Source organism: Rhodnius prolixus, unplaced genomic scaffold (assembly GCF_049639745.1).
Source record: "Rhodnius prolixus isolate KJV_2025 unplaced genomic scaffold, Rpr scaffold_11, whole genome shotgun sequence".
Classification (NCBI taxonomy): domain Eukaryota; kingdom Metazoa; phylum Arthropoda; class Insecta; order Hemiptera; family Reduviidae; genus Rhodnius; species Rhodnius prolixus.
The window spans coordinates 3,525,470-3,548,113 of NW_027411625.1; the positions used below are offsets into that span (position 1 = coordinate 3,525,470).

The 22,644-nt window shown below is 31.9% G+C and overlaps 1 protein-coding gene across 6 annotated transcripts; it reads left to right on the top strand.

The window, feature by feature from the left end:
- The first annotated feature begins 9 nt into the window (after positions 1 to 9).
- On the top strand, positions 10 to 22,144 carry LOC141459421 (uncharacterized). Of its 6 annotated transcripts, none has more exons than XM_074138498.1 (4): positions 11 to 357; positions 426 to 585; positions 12,063 to 12,175; positions 18,007 to 22,144. In XM_074138498.1, the coding sequence occupies exons 3-4, from the start codon at positions 12,069 to 12,071 to the stop codon at positions 19,127 to 19,129; spliced, it is 1,230 nt and encodes a 409-aa protein (XP_073994599.1). In that variant the 5' UTR covers positions 11 to 357; positions 426 to 585; positions 12,063 to 12,068; the 3' UTR covers positions 19,130 to 22,144. The 6 variants fall into 6 exon arrangements, with proteins under 6 accessions (XP_073994603.1, XP_073994599.1, XP_073994600.1 ...); XM_074138499.1 differs by having other exon boundaries at positions 11 to 351; XM_074138500.1 differs by having other exon boundaries at positions 11 to 327.
- Positions 22,145 to 22,644: the final 500 nt, after the last annotated feature.

Genomic DNA, 22,644 nt, shown 5'->3' on the forward strand with positions numbered 1-22,644 from the left:
AGACTGTATAAATTTTGGTAATAAATGTAGCTCAAATGTTCGAATTGGAAGGTAATTTGTAGGTTTATAACCTTGTGAATAGTTTAAAAAAGAGAATGTGTGTTCGAACATGATTTTTCATAGTTTTTCGTTACATAACAAAAATAATATGAGTCTTCATGTACTACTATGGCTTATTTCCCCAAAAAAGCTTGCAATCGCCCTGCAAAAATCTTGTAATAATTTGAGAATTTTCACAATCGCCCACTTGCTAGTGGAAATCTAGAACCCCTAAAAAATGAAATATGAAAAACAAAATTCAAATAAACGTTAGAAAATAATGTAAAGGTATTAACGATTCCCATGAATTAGGTTAGGGTAAGTCTTAGTAATTTTATCAGATAGTGAATGTTGTCCATATTTATAATGCAGGTTTTTTATTTTAGGTGTAAAATCACTGGCAAGGTAGCAAGCCTTTTGATGTTATACTGGAACAGTTATACGGGCTAAGGTTTTTCAATTTTTGTTGTACTTCGGATAATAACGTATAGAACTCATTCTTCAAGGAGGTTATTCACCAGCTCAGATAGTCAAGGATATAAAAAAGTAAATAGTTGGTGTTTTATTAGTTTTTATTTAATTATTAATAGTTTTATTAATTTAATGAACAAAGTTCTTAATACATCGCTCAATATGCTTATATATATGTATACAGGGCCGGATTTAGATGAAAAGAGGCCCTAGGCTATTCCACTTATGAGGCCCTTTCACCTCCAATTTTTAAGTTTGTAAAGTACATAATAGGTAACAAATTACATCACTACTGTGATATGTTAAAATATTATATGTTATGCTTTTAGAATAGTATAATTTTAATTTTGCTAACAATTTGAATGTAGGCCCTAGGCTGAAGCCCAGTTAGCCTATAAGAAAATCCGGCCCTGTATGTATATAATCAGTCGCCTACATCTGTCATAACTAGTGACAGAGCAGAATTTGTTTAGGTTGTTGCGGGGGAACCCGGAGGTTCCCCATTCAAAAAATTGTGGGGCTGGCTAGTTATAAGAAGGTTACGAATTCATTCATGGAATTTGCGTCGTAGTAAATAAAGTAGTGTTTTTTTAAAATAACAAATAAAAGGGGTGATTCAATGAAGAGCAAGAAGCGATACTAGTACAGATCCGCGTACCTGGAGCTGACGGGTACCAAGCACCTCATCTCTGCTTGTATTAATACTAACTTAATGTTGCACGGACCTGATACATGAACTTCAACTTTCAAACAAAATAAATATATTTACCCTCCTTATTTATATGAATCAGGTAGTATGTAGTAGTAAGAAAACTGAATTGTTCAATTTAAATGTTCAGATTTTAAAGCAGTTGGTCACTTTAGCTGACAGGTAGCGCTAGTGCAGCAGTTCTGCACTTGTATTCATTGTCTTTTTTAATACCGCTTCATTTTCTATTACTTAATTTCATCTTTCTCACAAGTTATAAAGGAGGATTTCCCCTATATTATAAAGAAAATTTGGGAATTTTATCTTTTATAGAAAAAAATTGTCAAAGTTGGGTGTTTTTCAACGTTACGCTTTTTCGTGCACTTTTTGGCGATCAACCTTTATACAACTATCTTACCGGACAGTTTTAATAGACTATTCAGGTATCTCGTTTGCCTTCATTTACTTTTTTTTTTTTTTTTTTTTTTGCCGGCGCATCGACGTCTATGGCCATTAGCGCCCCCTTCATTTACTATAAATTTTTACCTTATGTAGCGCTTATAAAACCAAGCGACAGGTGAATTCATCTAAAGCGATTTTGAACTGAAGATAACAAGCTTCTCACCGACAAAATATTTGAATGAAAATGTGATTTAATCCGCAAATGATGGACAGGTTCGTGCGGTAAAGATGATCGTATCGGGAGGAAAATTTAGATTTCAATTATCCCATCCTAGAAGTCTACCACTAAAAACTTATTACTTGTTCCGAGCACACCACCACAGTAACATCTTTGTGTTACGAGGGGTCCCGGGCATAGAAAGGGTAACTACTTTTCACCTTAAAAAGATTTAAATTAGTGGCTAAAATTTTATGTTAAAACTATATTATGGTAATCCTATTTTTAAAAATCTACAAATACTTTATAAAAAATCAACGTTTGAAGAAAATCTAAAAAGTGTATTCATTAGAATCTTGATAAAGTATTTAATTAAGCTGCTCAGAAGTTCTAGCAAATCAAAAGAGCGTTTTCAAAGTTGAATTTAAGTGAAAGTAAAAAATGTAGTAGATCATCATTTAATGATGAAACAAAAAAAAAAAAAAATGACTCTGCATCAAATGTCAGGTGAAAAATGTGTATTGAAGAAAAGTTAAGGCTTGCCTCACAGGCTAAATGTGTACCACCTTCGGTGCAGCTTGTTTACACTTGATATTGCACTCCCTCCGAACACTATCGCTTTTATATTAACACAACTCACATTAAGTTAGACCAAAGAGCACACATGACGCGAACTGAGTGCAATTTCTATTACAGTTTTTATCTTTTGTTAAATTCTCAAATGACATTTACTGCTTAGTTTTTTTTTTTGTTTTTTTTTTGTATAATTCCTCCATCTTTACTATTTCATTTCAATTTGAATTAATTTAAAAAAATATTCCATTACAATATAGTTTATTTTGTTTTTTAGAACAATTTCGTTGATAATTTTATCTCTTATTTTTAATTCCTGTTCTACCGATTAAAAAAAAAAAGAAGTAAAATAGCATTGTTTTTTGATTAAATTCAAATACCTAATTTGAACCTTGGCAACATAGTATTTGTAGGAAATTGTACTAGCAGTTTCATTCTCCCCACTTGACCGCTAATATTTGTAATTTAACACTGTTACAACATTTCTTTCTATTTGAGTCTCAAACTCTTTTTAAATCAGTTCATTTATAGTAATAAAAATTATTGTTTATTATATTTTTTTTGTGTGTGAATAGCTAGTTTATTTTTCAAACTTTAAATATATTACGGAAACGCAGTAAGTAAATTATTTTATTTATTTAATTTTAATTGTAGTTATTATTTTATTTCTTCAGCCGTTGGTATATGTGGTTCCTTATTTAGAGCGCCTATTGTTTATTATATATATTTTTTTTTTCACTATTATTGGCTGCCTCTCGCTGCTCCGAAGATTGTGATTATGATTGTATCCAAAATTTGTCAACTGTATTTAATTTTATATTAACTCCAGAATCTTTAAAAGAGTTGCATCTCGAGGTTCTTGAAGATTTGTAAAATATTTAGCTTTCTTTTAAAGTATTCTTTATTACAAATTTCTAAAACCGGTTTAGAGTTAATATATAATTAAATTAGCACTTAAATTACAGTTGTTTAAAAGCATATTACCGGCAAGGTGCGATTTTTTTTTACTTCAGGTAAAATATTAATTTTATGCACATTTTCTATTTTGAGTTTTATCCAGGACTGCACATTTAGATTCACTTATAGTACGAAAAAGGAGATTTTACAAATTGTTCTTTAAGGAACCCTAGAGGGAAACTAATAATTTGGAACGCCTACTGGGTTCTTTTAACATTATCTCTTAAAATAATCACATCTAAAACTAACACATTACACAACTCTTACATACTCGATTGGTTTGACTAAGTGAGAGGTACGGCTCCCATTGAGCCAGGCTGGAGAAAATTGAACCGGTCGGTGTGCCCTTTTTTTCTGTTAATTTACCCTACTCTACTGGAGAAACAAGTTTTTTAAAGTTTTTTTTTTTTTTTTTTTAGTACAAAAAACAAACCAAAAAAATCTTGTTTAAACATTTTATGTGAAATTCATATCACAAAAATGAAAAAAAAATCTTTAAATCTTTATTTACCGCTTAAAGAATTAATTTGTCTTTTTTTTTTACCTCCCAAACTACATTGTGCAAGGTGCTGCGGTAGCCGAGCGGTTAAAGGCAAGGCCCGCAAAGCTAACTAACATGTATTGTGGTATTGGGTTCGATTCTCGGTTTCTAGGACTTGGATTTTTATTTAATGCTTTTAATATGGCAACTTTGTAATAAAGAGTGTTTGCTAATCGCCTCTGTCCACGACATTTAATTGGTAGTTGGATGTAAGCCCGCCTGAAAATGATATTGTGCACTTGTAATTTGAAAGTTTTTTAAAGGTAATTCGACAAAAGTTATTTCTTGAAGAGCGGGATAGTTAAGTTCACTACTAAAGTGTAATTTAGTGGTACGTTATGGTCCTGTTATCTGTACAAGTTTTGATGAAGCTTAAATGAGTTACTAACATTTCGAATTTAAAGAAAAAGGAGTAACCGAAAGTTTTAATATAACCCTCAAAACTATTTTGTTAAGAATCTATTAGTTTCTTGTTACTTGTTTCATTAGTTTTAGGAGGGTTGCAACTCTCATATTTGTGCATTTTGCGAGTTTACTTTATCATTAACCTGCATGAATAATCTTTTTAAAACAAAAAGAAAATGTTGGTTGTGCAGAGATTTTATCGCTCTTTGTAATTTGATATAACCTCTCAGTTTCACTCCCCTTCCAACGGCCCTGGTCGGTAACAGTTCCTACAATGAATTGCATGAAAAAGTCCTGGATATAACGTGACAAAAACAGATGAGATACGACAGTATGAATGGGCTGATATCAAAAGAAGAATAAATTCTCGCTCTCAAGTGCAATTGCAGTGAAATATATGGCTTCATTTTTTTTTTTTACATAATACTAACAAGAATTAAATGAGTTTTTAAAATTGAGATTTAGAATGGAAGAAGGATAATTGCGGATTTCCCAAAGGTTTTTTTATGGTTTCGACAGATTTGTAAGATCGCTTTAACAAAAACTTACAGTTTTAAAAATTAAGTATAAGGGTTGATTGAACGACAAAAGGTGTTATCCCAAAGTATGGTGAAAGACTTCTTCGTTCTATTGTTGTTTACAATTGTAATCATTTGTCTTTTAATCCAAAAAGTTTCATTAAATGAATTTGACTTGGAAAATTTCACTTTTCCCGGTGTATAAATATTGAATTTTGCAGGAATTTTTCTCATTTTTGAAAAGTCCCATTCCCTTCCCCCAAAAAAACGATGATTTATTTGTTAAGTAAGCTTTGAAATGCGAGAAACCCTTGTTTTTGCCTTATTTTGCTCAAAAATATCTTTTTTATTGATTTTGAATGTCGAAATTTCATTTTTATCATTTATAAAATCCATCAATCTGTCGGAAATTCCCTCAGCTTCAAAATGCATGCATTGGTTTTGCAAAAAACTGTATTGTTTTTCCATTTATTAGGCTTAACAATGCAAAAAAAAAGCCGTTTTTCCCGTTTTTTGACCTGAAAAATTTAAAAAAAAAAATCCGCAACGTAAACCGATTTGGTTTTCAGTGGATTTTGGTTAGTTTTGACCCAAATAATAAGAAGTATGAAAAATTTTTCATGTTGGTGAACTTTTCAATTAAAATCGTACTAGGCGAACCGTGATATAAGTTGTTAATGAATTGCTTTAAAAAATTAAAAATATATCTTGTTAAACTATTAGTTTTTTATTTATTTATTTTTTATTTTTTGTACTTATTATTAAGCAGTTCTAATGATTTCGTTGTCTAAATACTTTATATTTTAAGTACTTAATTAGATAGACTATCTTTAATAACAATTTACACGTGAATTATTATTACAAGCAGTTATTTATTAGTTGTTCACTGTGTGCACTCGTATTGTACTATAAGAAGAATTCAAGATTAAAATTTTGTATCAAGTTCATGATTCAAAGAACGTTACGACCAACTCTAACTTTCTCTTTTTGCCTGTTTAACGTGTGTTTGTATGCGTAGATTATTCAGAATAAAGAGCATTCACATACGAAAAGAACAAAGTCTTAGCATAAAACAACTTTGATTAGAAAAATATATGAATGCTCTACGAATAAACGAAGTCTGAACGAACAAGAATTTGTACCAAAAACCGGCGCTTTTAGCAGCCTCTTGCACTAGCGTAGTTGTAATTACTGATATTAATAATATTCATATTTGCAAATTAAAAATCGGTCTTACTTAGAGCTTTAAACATAGCGATACATATTCCAAATGGTGTTCAGTTCTTCATAAATCTTGATACAGTTTTAGTTTCAGTCTTCTTGAAGCTGTAAGCTTACCAAGGTGGTAAAAGCGGTGTGGATGGCTGCTTAATAATAAAGAGAATATGAAATATAGACAATCGGCTACCTTCGGGAGTTGTCAAAGAGATGAGGCGATAATTAGTTGTCAGTTTAAACTGGAAAACTATTAAATTCTCTGTTACAGTTCAGTGCCCAGTTCGTTCGTCACATATTAATGAACGCTTTTTTAGTTTCTTAGGGGATAATTCGTTTTTTACCTGTGCTAAATGATTTGGTGTTAAATGATAAAATTAGTTCTTATTGAATTATTACATTGCTTGTGTACTCCAAATTTGATGGCTTCAATAGATAACGAATATTAAAGTATTCATCAATAAATTCTCCGCTCTTCCTCATCCAATAAAAATAAAAAATTAGTAATAAAAGATCTACTCGTAATCTCTCTTTAAGCATGCTTGATGAGAAATTAAAACGTTAATTCCAAATTCATTTACGAAATACCAAAAATTTCCTGTATTTCTGTCAAAAAAATTAAAAATGATATTAATATTTTTCGACTACATTTTTCGGTCATAGTGAAACATCTTCCAACGTGTTCTCCAAACAAGTTTTTTTTTTATGGCCACCTTAAAGTTTATAAAAATTCAATGATAAATGGAATTTAATCAATAAAATTGTAATAAACAAATTGTAGTAAGTGAAAGTCGTGATGTGTACACATAAACCAGAATTTAACAATTATTTTCCTGTCCAAAAAAACGGACCTGCTGCCTCAGTACCCAGACTAACTTTAGATATTTTATCATACAGCCAATCTAATCTGAAATTCAAGATTCTTTCAATATCTTGACCTATAATATTTGTTCTTTAATTTATTATTATTAATTATATTCTAAAATTCTTTCTCCAAATCCTCAGTGCTCAGGAAATGGAAAACCTGTAATAGATTAGTAGCATTAAATATATTTTTAAAATTGGAGACCTAATTAATATCATTCTTAGCGCTTTTTTTTTTTTTTAATAGATTTCAATTAGCTTGCAGCAGATTCTAGTCAAACGGGAAACTGGTTTATTTAACATTTTAATTAAAACGGAGAGAATATTTCAAAAATTGTATCGATTGGGAGGAGAGTGAATTTAAGACTTGCGTAATATGTGTCTAGTTTATGATTTAACATTCAGGTAATATAATTTTTTAAGTGTCTATAATTCAACATTGTAACTGAATGAAGTACAATAATTAAAGCTAGATACCATTTGTATAATATAATCGAATGGTTCTGATTCCAACTTAACTATGATTACAGCTGTTTTTTTTCTTTACAAATTAATTAACACCGATGGAATTTCTTGGAAAAATCAAAAAGAAATCCAAAATAAATCAATAAAATTACAGTTATCAGTGTTGATTTTTTCGGGTGATATTTTTTTGAGAAATTTAACTATCAACATTGATAATATAACAGTTTTACTATACACTAGTTTATATTCTGCGATCACTACTGAATTTGCTAAAATGGTCTCTGCAAAAAACCCCTTTTTTTTGAAAAATTTACAATAAAAATAATTGCGAAACTAAAAAAAAATTATTGTTTAATCTTCTTTTCAAATAACAAAACAAAACAAAAAATGAAAAATTGTATCAGTAAAAGTCAGAACACCAAGTTGGACATAATTTTATTTTTTTCTTTTTTTAAGTGATATGTCTGCTCTCTCTCAAACATACGGAATAAACTTGAAACATGAACGCAATATTTACTGCTTTGCAAAGGTATGAATCGTGCAAAAAAAGTCGTTTAAAAGTCAATGCAGAACAATAGTTCGACTATTTCTAGCTCATTAGTATACATAGCTGTATTTTCAGTAAATTAGTGATCCAAGTTACTTGCATTTTTTTTTTTTAACCTAGTTTGATGTCTATGATTATTTGAAGACGGAATACTTTCACTTCTGCACTACGACCTCTAGATTGTGCGTAGGAGAACCTCTCTCTAAAGCATTGCCATTCAAGTAGTTAACTTGATAAATAAATATCTGATTCACATATCACGAATGCTAGGCAATTTTTTTACCCTGCAGTACAGTGTGACAAATTTTCTTTAACTGAATTTATATTGAATATTTGATAAAAACTTTATTAGAGTTGCCTATATTTAGGCAAGGAACAAATTTCAGTTTATGCTTTCATCAGTTTTTGAAAAAATCTATACGATTTTAAACAAGTTTAAATCTAGTAATTTGGGTGATTTTGCGTTATTAATTTAAAAAAAAAAAAAAAAAAGAAAAAGAAACTTAATCGCCGCAAATGCCTCTTTAGAAATTAATGAAGTAAGGGGTAAAAGGGTGTTTTTCTAGATGATCTGCTGATGGACTGATTCAAGAAATTTAGCGAAAATATATGAACCTGAAGAGTTACCTGTGTCCAGAGTTTCCTCTATCCTTAATTCTGTACTTCAGCAGAGTCTAATGATCTTCGCTAAGATTTGGCAATGCCTGTTCAGCGGACAGATCAATCAGAACTTCTAATCAATCACAAACAATTGAAGATCAAGGCTTGCACAACAATCCTCACCCACTATCTCTCTATCAACTGCCTAGGTCCTGGGGCATGACGTTAAACTGCATCCTGTGTAGACAGGACCTCATAGCCATAATAAGCTATGCTTGAATACATCTGGAGGCAGACTATAGTATAAGAGAGGGAAACTCCAAAATCTAACCAAGGGCTGGCCAGGTACTGAAAGATGTAGTGAAGCCAGCCAAGCCGATCCTAGGTGAGGAAAACTTCAAAATCATATGATATGGTCCTCCAGGATGAGAATTGAGCCTGGGGCTGGCGACCCTGCTGCCTTGTTTACAAAATTATTGTTACGAAAGCCCAAACAAGGAAAAACCATACGAATATCAAAATCAATTAATCAATCGACGAGAACATGGCTTAACTCGACTTTCTTTTAATTGTAAATAATCCATTGAATTGCGTATGATTTTTTTTTTAACTCCAGATATTTGGATTTTTTTTTGGTGTGAACATTTCTAATTGCTGTAGTAAAGAAACAATTTATTTTTGTAATCATTCACATTTCTTTTAGTTATTTAATTTTCTAATCTCCTCTAGTTAATTAAAAATCATTTATTTATTTTATTAAAACTTAAGACAACATCTATTTTACTTTATCGCAAGTGATTTCATAATTTTATACTATTCTTAAGAAGTACCATTCACTTGTAGATCTTTTGAAACTCACCCGTAAGTCCCTTTGGTTGTAACAGTAGTAAAATATATAAGTCAAGAAAACTTATTGTATTTGATGTATTTGGGATACTTAGGCGCAGGAGAGGATCTCAGATGGTTGATTGAAATTCGCCTCATTGACATTGTCCAAGCAACGTTAAACGTCAAGGGCCAATAATTAGAATGAAAATCTCAATTTAAAAAAGCTGCACTTGAAATAAACTATCTAAATTTCTAACTTTAATTTTATACAAGAATGTATTTATAAAAGTAATCACCTATTTTTTCAGGCGGAGCTTAACGTCCAACTACCAATTAGGTGTCGGTGGGCGGGGGGCGAAAGCTTTTTCTTTACTCATACTCGGGATTCGAACTGGGGCTTTCTTACTTACAAAGCCACGCTCTTGACCAATAGACCAACACTCGTTCCGAATATATACGAGGGTCGTTTGAAAAGTCCGTGCAAAAATAAAAACTACTTAATTTATTGGGGTAAACCTTTTTTATTTTTCAACATAGTCTCCTTTTAGGCTTATACACTTCGTCCAACGCTGCTCTAGTTTGTTGATCCCTTCCGAATAATAGGATTTGCCCAAGTCTGAAAAATAGCCATTCGTTTCTGCAATCACCTCCTCGTTCGAATAAAATCTTTTTCCCGCCATCCATTTCTTCATATTGGGGAACAAATAGTAGTCCGAGGGAGCCAAGTCTGGAGAATAAGGGGGATGTGAAACAAGTTGGAACCCTATTTCCATTAATTTTGCGACCACAACTGCTGAGGTGTGAGCTGGTACGTTGTCGTGATGGAAAAGGACTTTTTTGTGGGCCAATCGTGGGCGTTTTTCTTGCAGCTCGGTTTTCAAACGGTCCAATAACGATGAATAATATGCACCTGTAATAGTTTTACCCTTTTCCAGATAGTCGATGAGGATTATTCCTTGCGAATCCCTAAAGACAGTCGCCTTAATCTTTCCGGCCGAAGGAACGGTCTTCGCCTTTTTTGGCGCAGATTCCCCCTTGGTAACCCATTGTTTAGATTGTTCATTGGTCTCAGGAGTGTAGTCATGTATCCATATTTCATCCACAGTGACGAAACGACGCTTAAAGTCCTGCGGATTCTTCTGGAACAGCTGCAAACCGTCCTTGCAACACTTCACACGATTTCGTTTTTGTTCAAGCGTGAGCAATCGCGGCACCCATCTTGCGGATAGCTTTATCATGTCCAAATGTTGATCAAAATATCATGTACCCGTTCATTCGAGATGCCCACAGCACTAGCAATCTCACGCACGTTCACTCTTCTGTCATCCATCACCATATCATGGATTTTATCAATGATTTCTGGAGTAGTAACCTCAACAGGGCGTCCAGAACGTTCAGCGTCACTTGTGCCCATATGGCCACTCCGAAAATTTTGAAACCACTTATAAACTGTTCTAATCGAAGGTGCAGAGTCACCATAATGTTTATCAAGCTTCTCTTTAGTCTCCTGAGGCGTTTTGCCTTCCATAAAGTAGTGTTTAATCAACACACGAAATTCTTTTACGTCCATTTTTTCAAAATCACTCGACTTCCTCGATTCAAACGAATGCCAAACACAAAGAAATAGACCGATCTGGCTGAAACTTGGTGTTTGTTCTTCCAAGAGATGCTACTAACTAAACATAACCTCGATACGCGCCAGTAGTGCTATCTCTCTGACTTTACACGGACTTTTCAAACGACCCGTACGTAGGTAGAAAATTGAGAGAAACAAAAAATAAAACTGACTTAATCCAGGCCTGGTTATACTTATATTTTATTTACATAGATAAATGAATTGGTACTTTTTTTTTGCAAAATAAGAGTGTTCCTGCGCCGTCTTCTCTCTTCAGGACCTACAAATTTAGTTTTCTGTTTCCAAATTTTTCCCAAATATTGTACTCCGAAGCTCTAGCGTAGAGCTGCTTTCTTCTCTCTATTTCTTATTAATTTCCATAAGAGTTTAAATCCTTTCACTAGAAAATATTACAACAAACTACACTATGTTAATAAAAATATCTATTAAGAATTTTCCAAATTTTCACAATGAAAAGGAAATTGAACACTAAATCTAGCACAGACTACAGAAAAATTTTAGAAACTAGGGCACCTTTGTGAAAGCAACAATGGTGGCTAATAAAGCTGGTGAAGCTGTTTGGGTGACAAAAATACACCGTGTTTAATTCTATTGTTCAAATTTATTATTCATTTATCCTAAGAACAATTTGCCGGTTTATTCTATTTAATTTATAAATTATTTAAAATTAATAGTTTAGATTATTTTATGTTACCGATAAAAATCGGGGTAAAAATCAGTCCTATTCCAGCAGCTGAGCATTAGCAGTACTTTGGAATGTTCTTAGGCAAGAGACTTACTTTGCAATTTAAGACTTAAACGAACTGAATTTAAACTACAAGAGATACTAGCCCCTTAAGTATAGCGATTTTCTTTGAACTTCGATTTTAACTTCATATTTATAACCATTATTATTATAGTTTTATCTTAGCCGAAAAGCTGTATTCGGAATAGGCATCCTCTGAAGGGAATGCTTGACAGATTTGAAGCTCAGTGATGTCTAACTTATTTGTAGACAGATCAATATTTATGCAACTTATAAAACTGAAAGTGAAGTGGATCTCAGTTTAATAAAGCCATTGCCATGTTTATTGACGCAACTTTACGTATGTTGCAGAGTCCAATGATCTTTGCTAAGATTTGGCAATGCCTGTTCATTGCTAACATCATCTGTGAGGTTATCTCCAAAGAACAAGCCCTCAACTTGCTGCCGCCAGTTAACATAAACAGGTATTCTATTTTGTTTATTGTTTTCCATTTCTGATTTAAGAGTTGCCTTCTCAATAAACTCATGGTAAGAGCTCCCACAAATTCGAATCTCCGAAAAGGGCCCTATCTAGAATCCGAACTCCTAATAATTCCAATTCTGTGAAGTCATACTTGTTGATAATTAATCTATTTGTTTTAAACATTTGTATATATAAAAACACTTCGCTCATAAAGTAAATAAAAAAAAAAATGCTGACTTAATTCTTTCATTTTTAAAAAAGCGACATTGGGGATAAAAAACGAACTCAGCGGTTTCTTTCTTATGCAATCGCTTTTAATTCTTTCTGGTACACTAGGCCAGCATAGAGTCAAAACGATATGCTTTTACAAATCAATGAGAACTTGTTTTTCATCCCAAAATTTCCATTGAGAGCTCTGTATTAAGGTGATTCTGCTTTTGCAGTTGTATATTTTAAAGAATAAAAAAATATGCCAAACATTTAGAAACTAAAATTTAATAAAATTACACTATTATAATGAGTTAAAAAACTATTATAATTTAAATCACTCAACTTAATAATCTGAGTAAATCGGAGGAATTTTGGAGAGCTATTTAACAAGTTAAGAGGTAACAAATTATACTCAGATGAGTCTACGATTAGTATTTTTATATATATAATATGTATTTATCGGAATAATATAATTTACAATTAACATTTTTTTGAAATTTTCATCGAGTTTTGGACCAAGATAAGTCAGAACGTTAAATAAGCTTATACAAGAGAAAGTAAGTAATTCTTTTTAACATGATCTCTGACCGAATCAGGCTTTTAAAACGTTTGCCCTCCTTGGGAACATTGCCTTCTTCATCTGTTTAATAAAATATGGTATTTCGAATACATATGTTACTTGGTATGGTGCTCTGTTAGAATGTTTATGATAACACTAAATCAAAGCAATGCTCAGAATGGTCGCGGCAACGCACTCATTAATCATGTGCTTAATTTGTTTACTCAAATTTTTTTTAAAAAAAACGTCAAAGTACTTCGTGTGTGAATACTCTCTTCTAATTCCAGACGAACAATAGGATTTTAGGCTTGACAGGGGATATGGTGATGTAGTAGCATCTTTGCCCTAGTGAGCGTCAATTAATCTTAGTTAAATAACAGACGTAGTTCGGTAATCTTTGTAGATATTACACGAGCATTTAATTTGGTCCCACCCTGCCCATTTTTAGAAAAAAAATTCTATAATTAAGGGATCAGTGATAAGATTGAACAACTAGTTGAAATTATGTACGAGCTTTCCCTTATTAATGCTCTCCGAATACCATGCACAAGGCGTTTTGCACGGAGGAATGTTGAGTCCTCTTCTTTTTAATTTATAGACATTGGACATCGTTCAGTACTTGGGAAAAAAGGTGCTGAAATAGTAAGCGTCCTCATGTTAAATACTGGTGATTAGGTCTAATTGCTTACTCTTCTCACGATAAGCAAGGTACTTCAGGCTCAAGATATTTCATACATTCTGCAAGTATAATCTCTTAGGAAATAATACAGCTAAAACTGTTGTCATGCCATTTTAAAAAAGGCCAGTTAATAAAAATTATGTCTACATTCCGTTATGATGGTGCAAGTAAGGTTAATGCATTTTCATACTTAGATGTTTCTTTTGCTACTTCAGATAAATTTTTAAAAGTGTCTAAGCACTTCAGATCAAAAGGTTCTCTTGCCATTAGTTTTGCCCGTTCTCTTCTAACAAAAATTGAAATCTTACTATTGGGCAATAAGAAATTTATTCTTCTACTCTTTTTATTAGCAGAAAGAATTCCGGTTAAATTTTATACAATTATCATGAATCTATTAAGAAATTTCTACAGACTCATTTGTCAAGCTAGATGTAGGTGATGTTGATTTAGTTTCCAAAATCTGTAAGCGTACCTTGCCTCTCTGGTTTAAAGTATTGGATATGCCTCAATTATTTATTCATATGAAATTGTATAGATTTAACCCAGATAGTAGCTGAGATATTTTTTAAGCAATGTAGGATAAGATTATATTTTTCTACTTTACTGACCTATTTTCTATCTTTTTATAGTTAAGTATGTATTGAATAACTATCCTAACAAATCTTATTTCCTAAAGTTAAGAATTGTCTATTAATTGATAATCTTTCTAGACTAAAAGTTATTAATTCTTTAAATATGAACAAAAAAAATCGTTTTATTCGAATAACTTAACTATGTTATTAATGCTTTTAATAATAACTGAATGTATTAAATATTGAGTTATCCTTGTACATATGTATGCTATTACAGTTTATATTTTCTCTTATTGTCCCTTTCATTATAACTATTCTTCCATATCACGAAAAGTTATTTATAACAGAATCCATAATATCTTTATTAAGAGATGTTATTTTGATCCTAAAGTTGTGGTTTATTTTGTTTTTTTATTTATTTATATTTTTAGATTACTTCTAGTCTTGTCGCTTAGAAAATCTCTATTTATTTCATTCATTTTACACGTATTTTTTTATTTCAGTTTAATTATAAAGATAAATTTGTTTTGCTTTTGCTTTACGCTGTTTATTTTATTATTATTTTAATTATTATTTGTATTCACTGTAATTTCTGATTTAATTTTGTTTCGTATTGTAATAAGATCATCCCCGTGCTATTAATGAATTTCATAAGCACATAACAAATTAAAAAATAATTAAAATGAAACTTATTTTCGAATTATCTCTGGCCTTGTTAGGTTGTCAGTGACTGTTGCGTAAGTAGTCAAGATACGTCAGAATGGAATTCGAACTTGAACCAATTAACTGGAGATTCCTATGTGTTAAAGTTCCATCAGATGTACCAAAGCAGTCGGCTGTAATCTACCAAGGTGAACAGGAAGTCACCTTCCCAGGGAATGAAAGGCCAACTATGACCTTCAAGTGCAGAAGTGATAACTGATAGGGTGTTACATATCGTATTTTAGGCATTATGAAATAATAACGACTGGTTTACTATTTCCTAGGTCAAAACAGTTTACGGGTAATGCACTTTCCTGTAAAAATACACAATAATAAATGAGTTGCCAGAAATTTGATTCTTTTCTGTGTCCATTCTAAGAGATTAGCCAATCGCCTATCTAGAATCAGCGTTTTCTAGAAACGTTTGTGTGTTTAATGTAGTAAATTCTATCACATCAATTGGTAACTATCAGAAAATAACAGAACTAAAATACATTTTCGGGAACCAATTTCCTTCATATTTTCCTACCTTTGGCCTTAAGTTTGCCTTTTACTTCCACTTTTATTAATCCTTAATAGACATTGTTTACGGTAATAATACAAAAAATAGACTTACCATTATCTTCTCCAACCGGGACAAGATTCTTCAAAGCAAAAAGTAATGCCATTTACGCTAGATTCCTATAAATGAAAAGACAAATAGAGGATCAGTTACCAAAAAGTACATAATAATTTTTCAGTAATAATTTTTAGTTAGTCTTAAACTTGATACAAGACTAGGTGACCTTCACACTGAAATTAAGACAGGGTGACCATACTCACAGATTAACCTAATTAATCATCGGACATCTTTGATATCTCATTGCTCTAGACTCTTGTAAACATCTATACTTGGACAATTTTTAGTGACTTATATTTGCTCCGTTATAAATTAGTAAGTACTTAACTAGTACTAGTTAAGACTGTAATGAACACAAAAGCAGCGAGGTTCATACTGAATGAACAAATCCAAAGGGAGTTAGAAGTAAAAACAATTTAATACTTTATGGACAGGACCATACTTATAATACTAGAGAACCTGCAAAAGCTGGACATCACCGACTCGAAGAGAAAGCAGATCTTAAGTCGGCAAAAGCCAGGAAGAACTTCCAAACTTAAAAAAATTGATAATTTTTTATGTACACTTTGTCTTTATATTGCATTGTATTTCCTAAGACAGAAACAAACCTTCTGAAAAATTAAGGTTATTTTTTTCTTCTGAAAAAACTGACTTTTGTATGTCAAAAAGGACGTGTGATAAGCATGATCCAACATTATCTGATAAAAATCTTCTTTTACATTATTCTGAAGATTTATACAGATATTTTGTTATAAACTGATTTCTCTACCTGTTCCTGATTCTACGAGAACGTACCTGGGCGTAGCCTTCTTAACTCCTTCTTACAACCTTGTCCCAAGTTTTTCCTTTTTCCTTCAATCTCCCAGACAAAAATTGCCTTGGGTATTCAATATTCATCCATCCTGGGTAGATATCCAAACCTACTTCGTTTATGTATATACTTATATATTCACATGTAAAAATCAATCAAGAAATACTGCAGGCTGGATGTATTCTCTGACATCACATGTGTACGCTATGTACTACAGGCCTTCCTTGCGGTGATAAGTTAAAAAGAGAGTTGCTTCGCTATATTCTTCACTCTTCTCTCCATAACCTGCGGTCTCTGTCACTCCATCAATGGACGCTCTCTACAGCCGACAATTTTTTTATCCACCTCTTAAACTGGCTACATATAAACCATTTTTGCGTTATGAACATCTATCTACCAACACTACTTTTTGCCACAAATCTTGGCTATTCCTACTTCTACTTCAAGAACAACACTGCATTCCGAAAGACTCTTATCTTTTTTTTTCGATCCTGTCTTTTAATGCTCAATTACTAGCTGCAATATACACTAATCTCATTTCCAGGGCTTGTGTTAGGGACCATGTTTGGCCACCGTAGTCAAGAACAGGAATATGCAGTTTTCAAACTCTTATTATCAATTACACGTTTTTAGAAGAAATATTATCATCTTTTAAAAATGTCTCAAAAATCTTCATCTTTTAAAATTAAATTTCCACTGGAAATACAAGTTTTGATATGAAAAATTATTGCATGGTATGCACATCAGTGTATGTGTGACGGAATAGCTTTAAAACAGAAAATAGCAGAATTTCAAACTGAACTTTTATATTTTACCACTACATCTGACACTGCTAGAGAAAATCAGCAAATCTTTCAAAAGATATAGACAAGTGATGAAGTTGTGGTGGTTTGCAGCAGATAATGAGTCAGAAATCATTCATGTGTTCATTTGTCATGTCACCTGTATTTTATAAAGAACATGCCATGTCCAGAACTGTGGAAGTTTCTTGGAATAGAAACTGGCCTTTGTTTTTTTTTATCCTCTTAAAATCAAAAATAATTAGTACCTAAAACATAAATTGTTTTTATATTTGTGATTTCATAGGATAAATTTCCAAATTTTTTAGATTTTATCTGCAAAAATCCTTAACCTCTGACCACAACATAGTAATGTATGAGAAAATAAGGCGGGGAAAGAATGTGAGCATTGAGGGAGAAATGAAATAAAATTTTCTTGTCAATATAAATCAAATCAAAATTCTTATGTGTTAAATCAAAATTATGGCTTGATTTCTACTTTACTAGTGCTTAATAAAAATGCTTGAATTTCTAACTTAGTAAGCTTACTGCTTGGTAGAAGTATAAGCCATAATTTTCTGCAGCTTGAACTCATCTATGAGCCAATAACGATTCCATCACTTCTGGTATATTCACCGTGAAACGGTAAAATGCATTATGCAGTTGCAACTGCCTGGAGGAATAATCATCTTTTTTTTTTACATCCAATTAACATCTTATTGGGGTCCAACTTGGATCTACATATAATTATACTTTTGTCATATTATACACCAAGTGCCATCTGACGTATATTTTTGATGGCAGCTTACAAAAACATCTCATAGAAATAAAAATTATTTCTAAGAATATTTATTAAAATTTTAACAATTTTAGTAAGCAAAATTGTGTTTTTATGTTTTAGTTGGAGCAATACTGGAACCCAAGAAGGGTGTACGGATACAATCTGTCCAAAAGGAGTTAAACGTTGTTTACAACAAAAAATGAGAGAAAAGTCAGCTCATCAAAGAAATTTACCTACGCTTAAAGAATGGCCACTTTCATTAAAGTTACAAATGCCAAAAATGTACCAAAAACCAGTAATGATGAATAGGAGACATTTGGAGAGTACACTTGATAAACCGAACGTCGCAGCTTATACACCAAACGAAGAAGCAGTAATACCTATAGTATCAAATTCTGAAAATAACGTGCCAAATAGTGAAGAAATGCAGACAGAAGAAAACGATGAGAGTTCCACTGAAAACTTTAGTCTAAAGGAGATTTTACATAATAGCTATTTAAAATATATCAATGCCAGTTATTATGATACTAATAATATCATAATGTATTTAAATGGTAATAAAGAAAATGAAGCTAGGAATTCTGCACCTTCTAATATTCCGCCAATGGAAATAAACAATCAGTTTAACACATTTACACCAAACGTAAACAATTACGAAAACTACAGTCCACTTACTGATGTAGGTGTTACTGACAGTAGTAATCATATGCTAGATAATAACGCTAATTTGCAAACAGCAGATGAAATTCCTAACAGTAATAGCAATCCTAGTGCGAATTCAATTAAGCAGAAGAAAATACCACAGTATAGTTTTGTTGATGGACAATACGTCAGAGAAGATGTAACCAACTTAGAAAAACCACAAGAGAGAGCAAACGAAGTTCGTAAAGAAACTCAGTATACTTTTGTAGACGGACAATATACTCCAGAAGAAGTAAATTTACAAAATCGATTCTCAAGTAATACTGAAAATCAAACACCAACAATCCCACCAAATGTTGAAAAACAAATGGACAATTTTAATAATCAAACACCAACAATCCCACCAAATGTTGAAAAACAAATGGACAATTTTAATAATCAAGAACACAATATGGTTAAACCAATATTTGTAACTTGTTACCATCCAATATTTGCCATTTTTATTGAAAATATTTTTCCACATTATCAAGTAAATCTTTTGCCACCAAATTACCAACAATATCAGGATACTATTTTCCGTGTATGGGTTCCTCAATGGTAGTATTTTTTTTTTAGAACTGTCTGAAGTTAAATTGTTTTCTTTTTGGTCCTATTTTTTTACTATTATGGATCAGTTTAATTTGTTGTAAAATAAACGGTTATTTGGCTTCACGTTCTAATAAAATCTGAGTGTAACACAGAAAAATTATTTCTGAAATGTGAATTAACAGAAATTCATTATTCGAGGTTTTTGTTTCTATCTTTTACTGAGGCAAAATACGGCATATGTTCAATTGTTTTTTCAAATTGAGGTTTCACTGGTAATAAAGTTATGACGTCTCCTGAATCTGTAAAAATGTTTGGAGATATTGGTCAGACTTAGTGACCCTCTGCGTATATCAAGTTCCCTTGGAGGGGTAATGGTTAGGCACTACTTCAAAATCTTGGCGTCCTGATTTTTTTTTTGTGAGATATTTACTGCAATCAAGAACACAAAATTTGTGCTAACATCCCCAAAATTCCTGCAATAAACATTAAAACCTGCAGAGATTGTTAATGTGTGCAATCATACAACAGGTAAATGTTTGGATTTAGCGAACTGAAAAGCAAGCTTTATTATTAATGTTATCATTTATCTATTTCATCTTTCAATAGGCCTTCCCTACAGTTTTTTTTCTCCCTATTCTTGCAAAAGGAGTGCTTTGTTCTTTTCTCAATTATTTATCTAGATTTTCTTCCAATAGGCCCTGCCCGCAGTTTTTTTTCTTTTTCTTGGAAATAAGATGTGTCTCACTATATTGACACCAGTTTATTTCGAGGATCTGCGAAATTCATTAAATAATGTTAGAGACACTTATTGACATCAATTGTATCCCTCTTCCAATCTGGCATCAATACCCCGATTTATCGGTGTCACTCATTCTTTCTTTGACGCTCCGTTTTCTTCTGATGAAATTTACAACGTTGTAAAAATAATAAAATGCCGGGCCCCGACGGTGTACCAAACGAATTTTATAAAAATCTTTCAGTTCAGGGTGTCAATTTTATTTTAAATTTATTTAATAGAATTTTGGAACATGAATGTATTCCCAAACTTTGGGGTAACTCAGAAATGTTTGTTATTTAAAAAAAGTGACCCTTCGGAACCTGGAAATTACAGAGGTATTTCTCTCATGAATACTATTGCCAGATTGTTTCTCTCAAGCTCTCAGTAATCGATTGGCTGAATGGATTGAATATGGTAATTCTTTAAGCGAAAACCAAAACGGCTTCTGAAAGTCTAGAGCCTGTATTGACAGTATTTTTTCTCTAACTGCTTTAGTTCAAAGTCAGACTGTGAGAGACAAAAGGAAAGTATATGCTTGTTTTGTACTGTCGATCACAGTTTGCTTTGGTATAAGTTGTATAATTTTGGCATTAGTTGTAAGTGGATTAGAATTTTAGCAAACCTGTATAGCATTACTAATACCAAGATAAAAATGGGACAGGTAAATACTGACGAGGATCGGGTATCGAAAGGTGTTTTGCAGGGAGATAGTATCTCACCTTTACTCTTTGCCATTTTCATCAATGATATTGATAGCTTTATGCAGATTAACCATTGTAGCGCTGTTCAAATTGACCACTCTAACGGTTTACTTTCCCTTTTATACGCTGATGATGTGGTATTATTATCTAATTCGCCAGTAGAACTTAGAAGAAAATTATCAGTCTTAGAAAGATACTGTGCTGAGAATAAATTGAAAGTAAATACAAGTAAATCAAAAGTTATTACTTTCAAGAAAGGCCGCGATAAAGCTACTAGGGAAACTTTTTACTTTTCTGGTGAAAACATTGAGGCTGTTAAAGGATACCTTTAAATACCTGGGTATTTTGTTTCCAAAGTCGGGATGCTTCAATTTAACTTGTAAAGATATGGTCTCAAGAGCGACAGGAGCAATATCGGCTGCTAAAAGTATTTTCTTGGGATCTAAATTAGTCTCTTGGGCTTGAAAACAAAAGGTTTTTGATACCTGCATTTGTTCTGTACTGCTCTATGGTAGTGAAATCTGGGCGCTTATTGAGGTGGTACAGACAAAGCTCATCAAATCATTATTTTTTTGGCAGCGTAATACTCCAGGTTACATAGTCAGAATAGATACCGAAAGAGTATTTGGTTTTTAAACGCGCGCTGAACTGGTTAATCAAGCTGTTTGGTATGCGTAGAGACAGGCTACCGAAACTCTGTTATAATAAATTATTACAATTGGACAGTTCAAATGCTAACATTGTGAAATATAACTGGGTATCCCAGATCAAGAATTATTTTTTTAACCTCGGTTATGAATGATTGTGGTATGAACAGGATGCCAGTTTAATAGACAAACTTAAAGGAAAAATACTGTGCGACCTGAAACAACATTTAATTACTGACGATTTGAGTTCTGTTTACAGTTTGATAGCTGATCAAAATTTTAATTCATGTTTGAGGCTCAACGTTTCATTTGAAATTACCAGGGTGATCAGTCAAGTAAGAATGGCTTCAGATAATTTATGTATTATCTATGCTAAAGGTAACCGTTATGAGATAAACAGTCTTGAACTTTGTCCGCTATGTAATTACGAAAAAGAGAACTTGGCCCATATTTTTATCAGTTGTCCGGGTTAAAGTGTAATGAGGCAAAAGTACTTTTCCAAATATTGTCCATTAACAGCTGAAAGTGTACTAATTATTAAAAATAAGTCTCATTGTATGGATATCCATAAATTAGTTATTGGTTGCCGAGACTTTAGGAAATCTTTGTCAGTAGTTTTATTTTATTTTTATTTTTTAAAAAGAATAGTTTTGTTTTAGTATGTTTTCTTATTTTGCAGTATTTTTTTATTTTTTATTTTCTGCACTTTACAGTTATGTTTTGATTTTTTCTGTTCCGTTCTGATAATTCAAATACTAAATTTGTAAATATTAATGTTAATACTATTGAATTATAGTTTAAGCAGAAATGTAAATCACATTACCACTCACCATCTATATTGTACAAATGTGTATTTTTATAGATGTAAAATAAAATAATAATATATTGACACCAATAATACGTTGTTTTTTCATCAATTGCTCTATCTGCAGTTTTTATTATGATTTTTTTTTGCAAAAAATATATATATATATATATATATATATATATATATCAATCTTGGCTACTCTTACACCTAAGCAGGCAGAGAAGCCGCCAATTTATAACACAATGAACAAATGTCTAGTGTTAAATAGTGATTTTGATCTGAAAACTTGCTGAGGCGTAACCAGGCGAATAAAAATACTGAACTTTATAGCATAAGCTGTTCTCGATAGAAGATGAAAAAAAAAAAAAATTGATGACTGTTTGATGACTAACACAAGTACATAAATTTTAGTTCTTTAATAATTAATTGACCAAAGCCTCATTGAAGACCATTATAGAGATACAACTCCCAACTTTAAGAAAAAAAAAGGTGAAAATAGCTCTTATCACCAGGTAAGAGTTGAAACTTCTAAACAAAAGGATATCTCCTAGAATTCAAGACCATCTCATAGTAGTATTCTCACAAAATTTAATG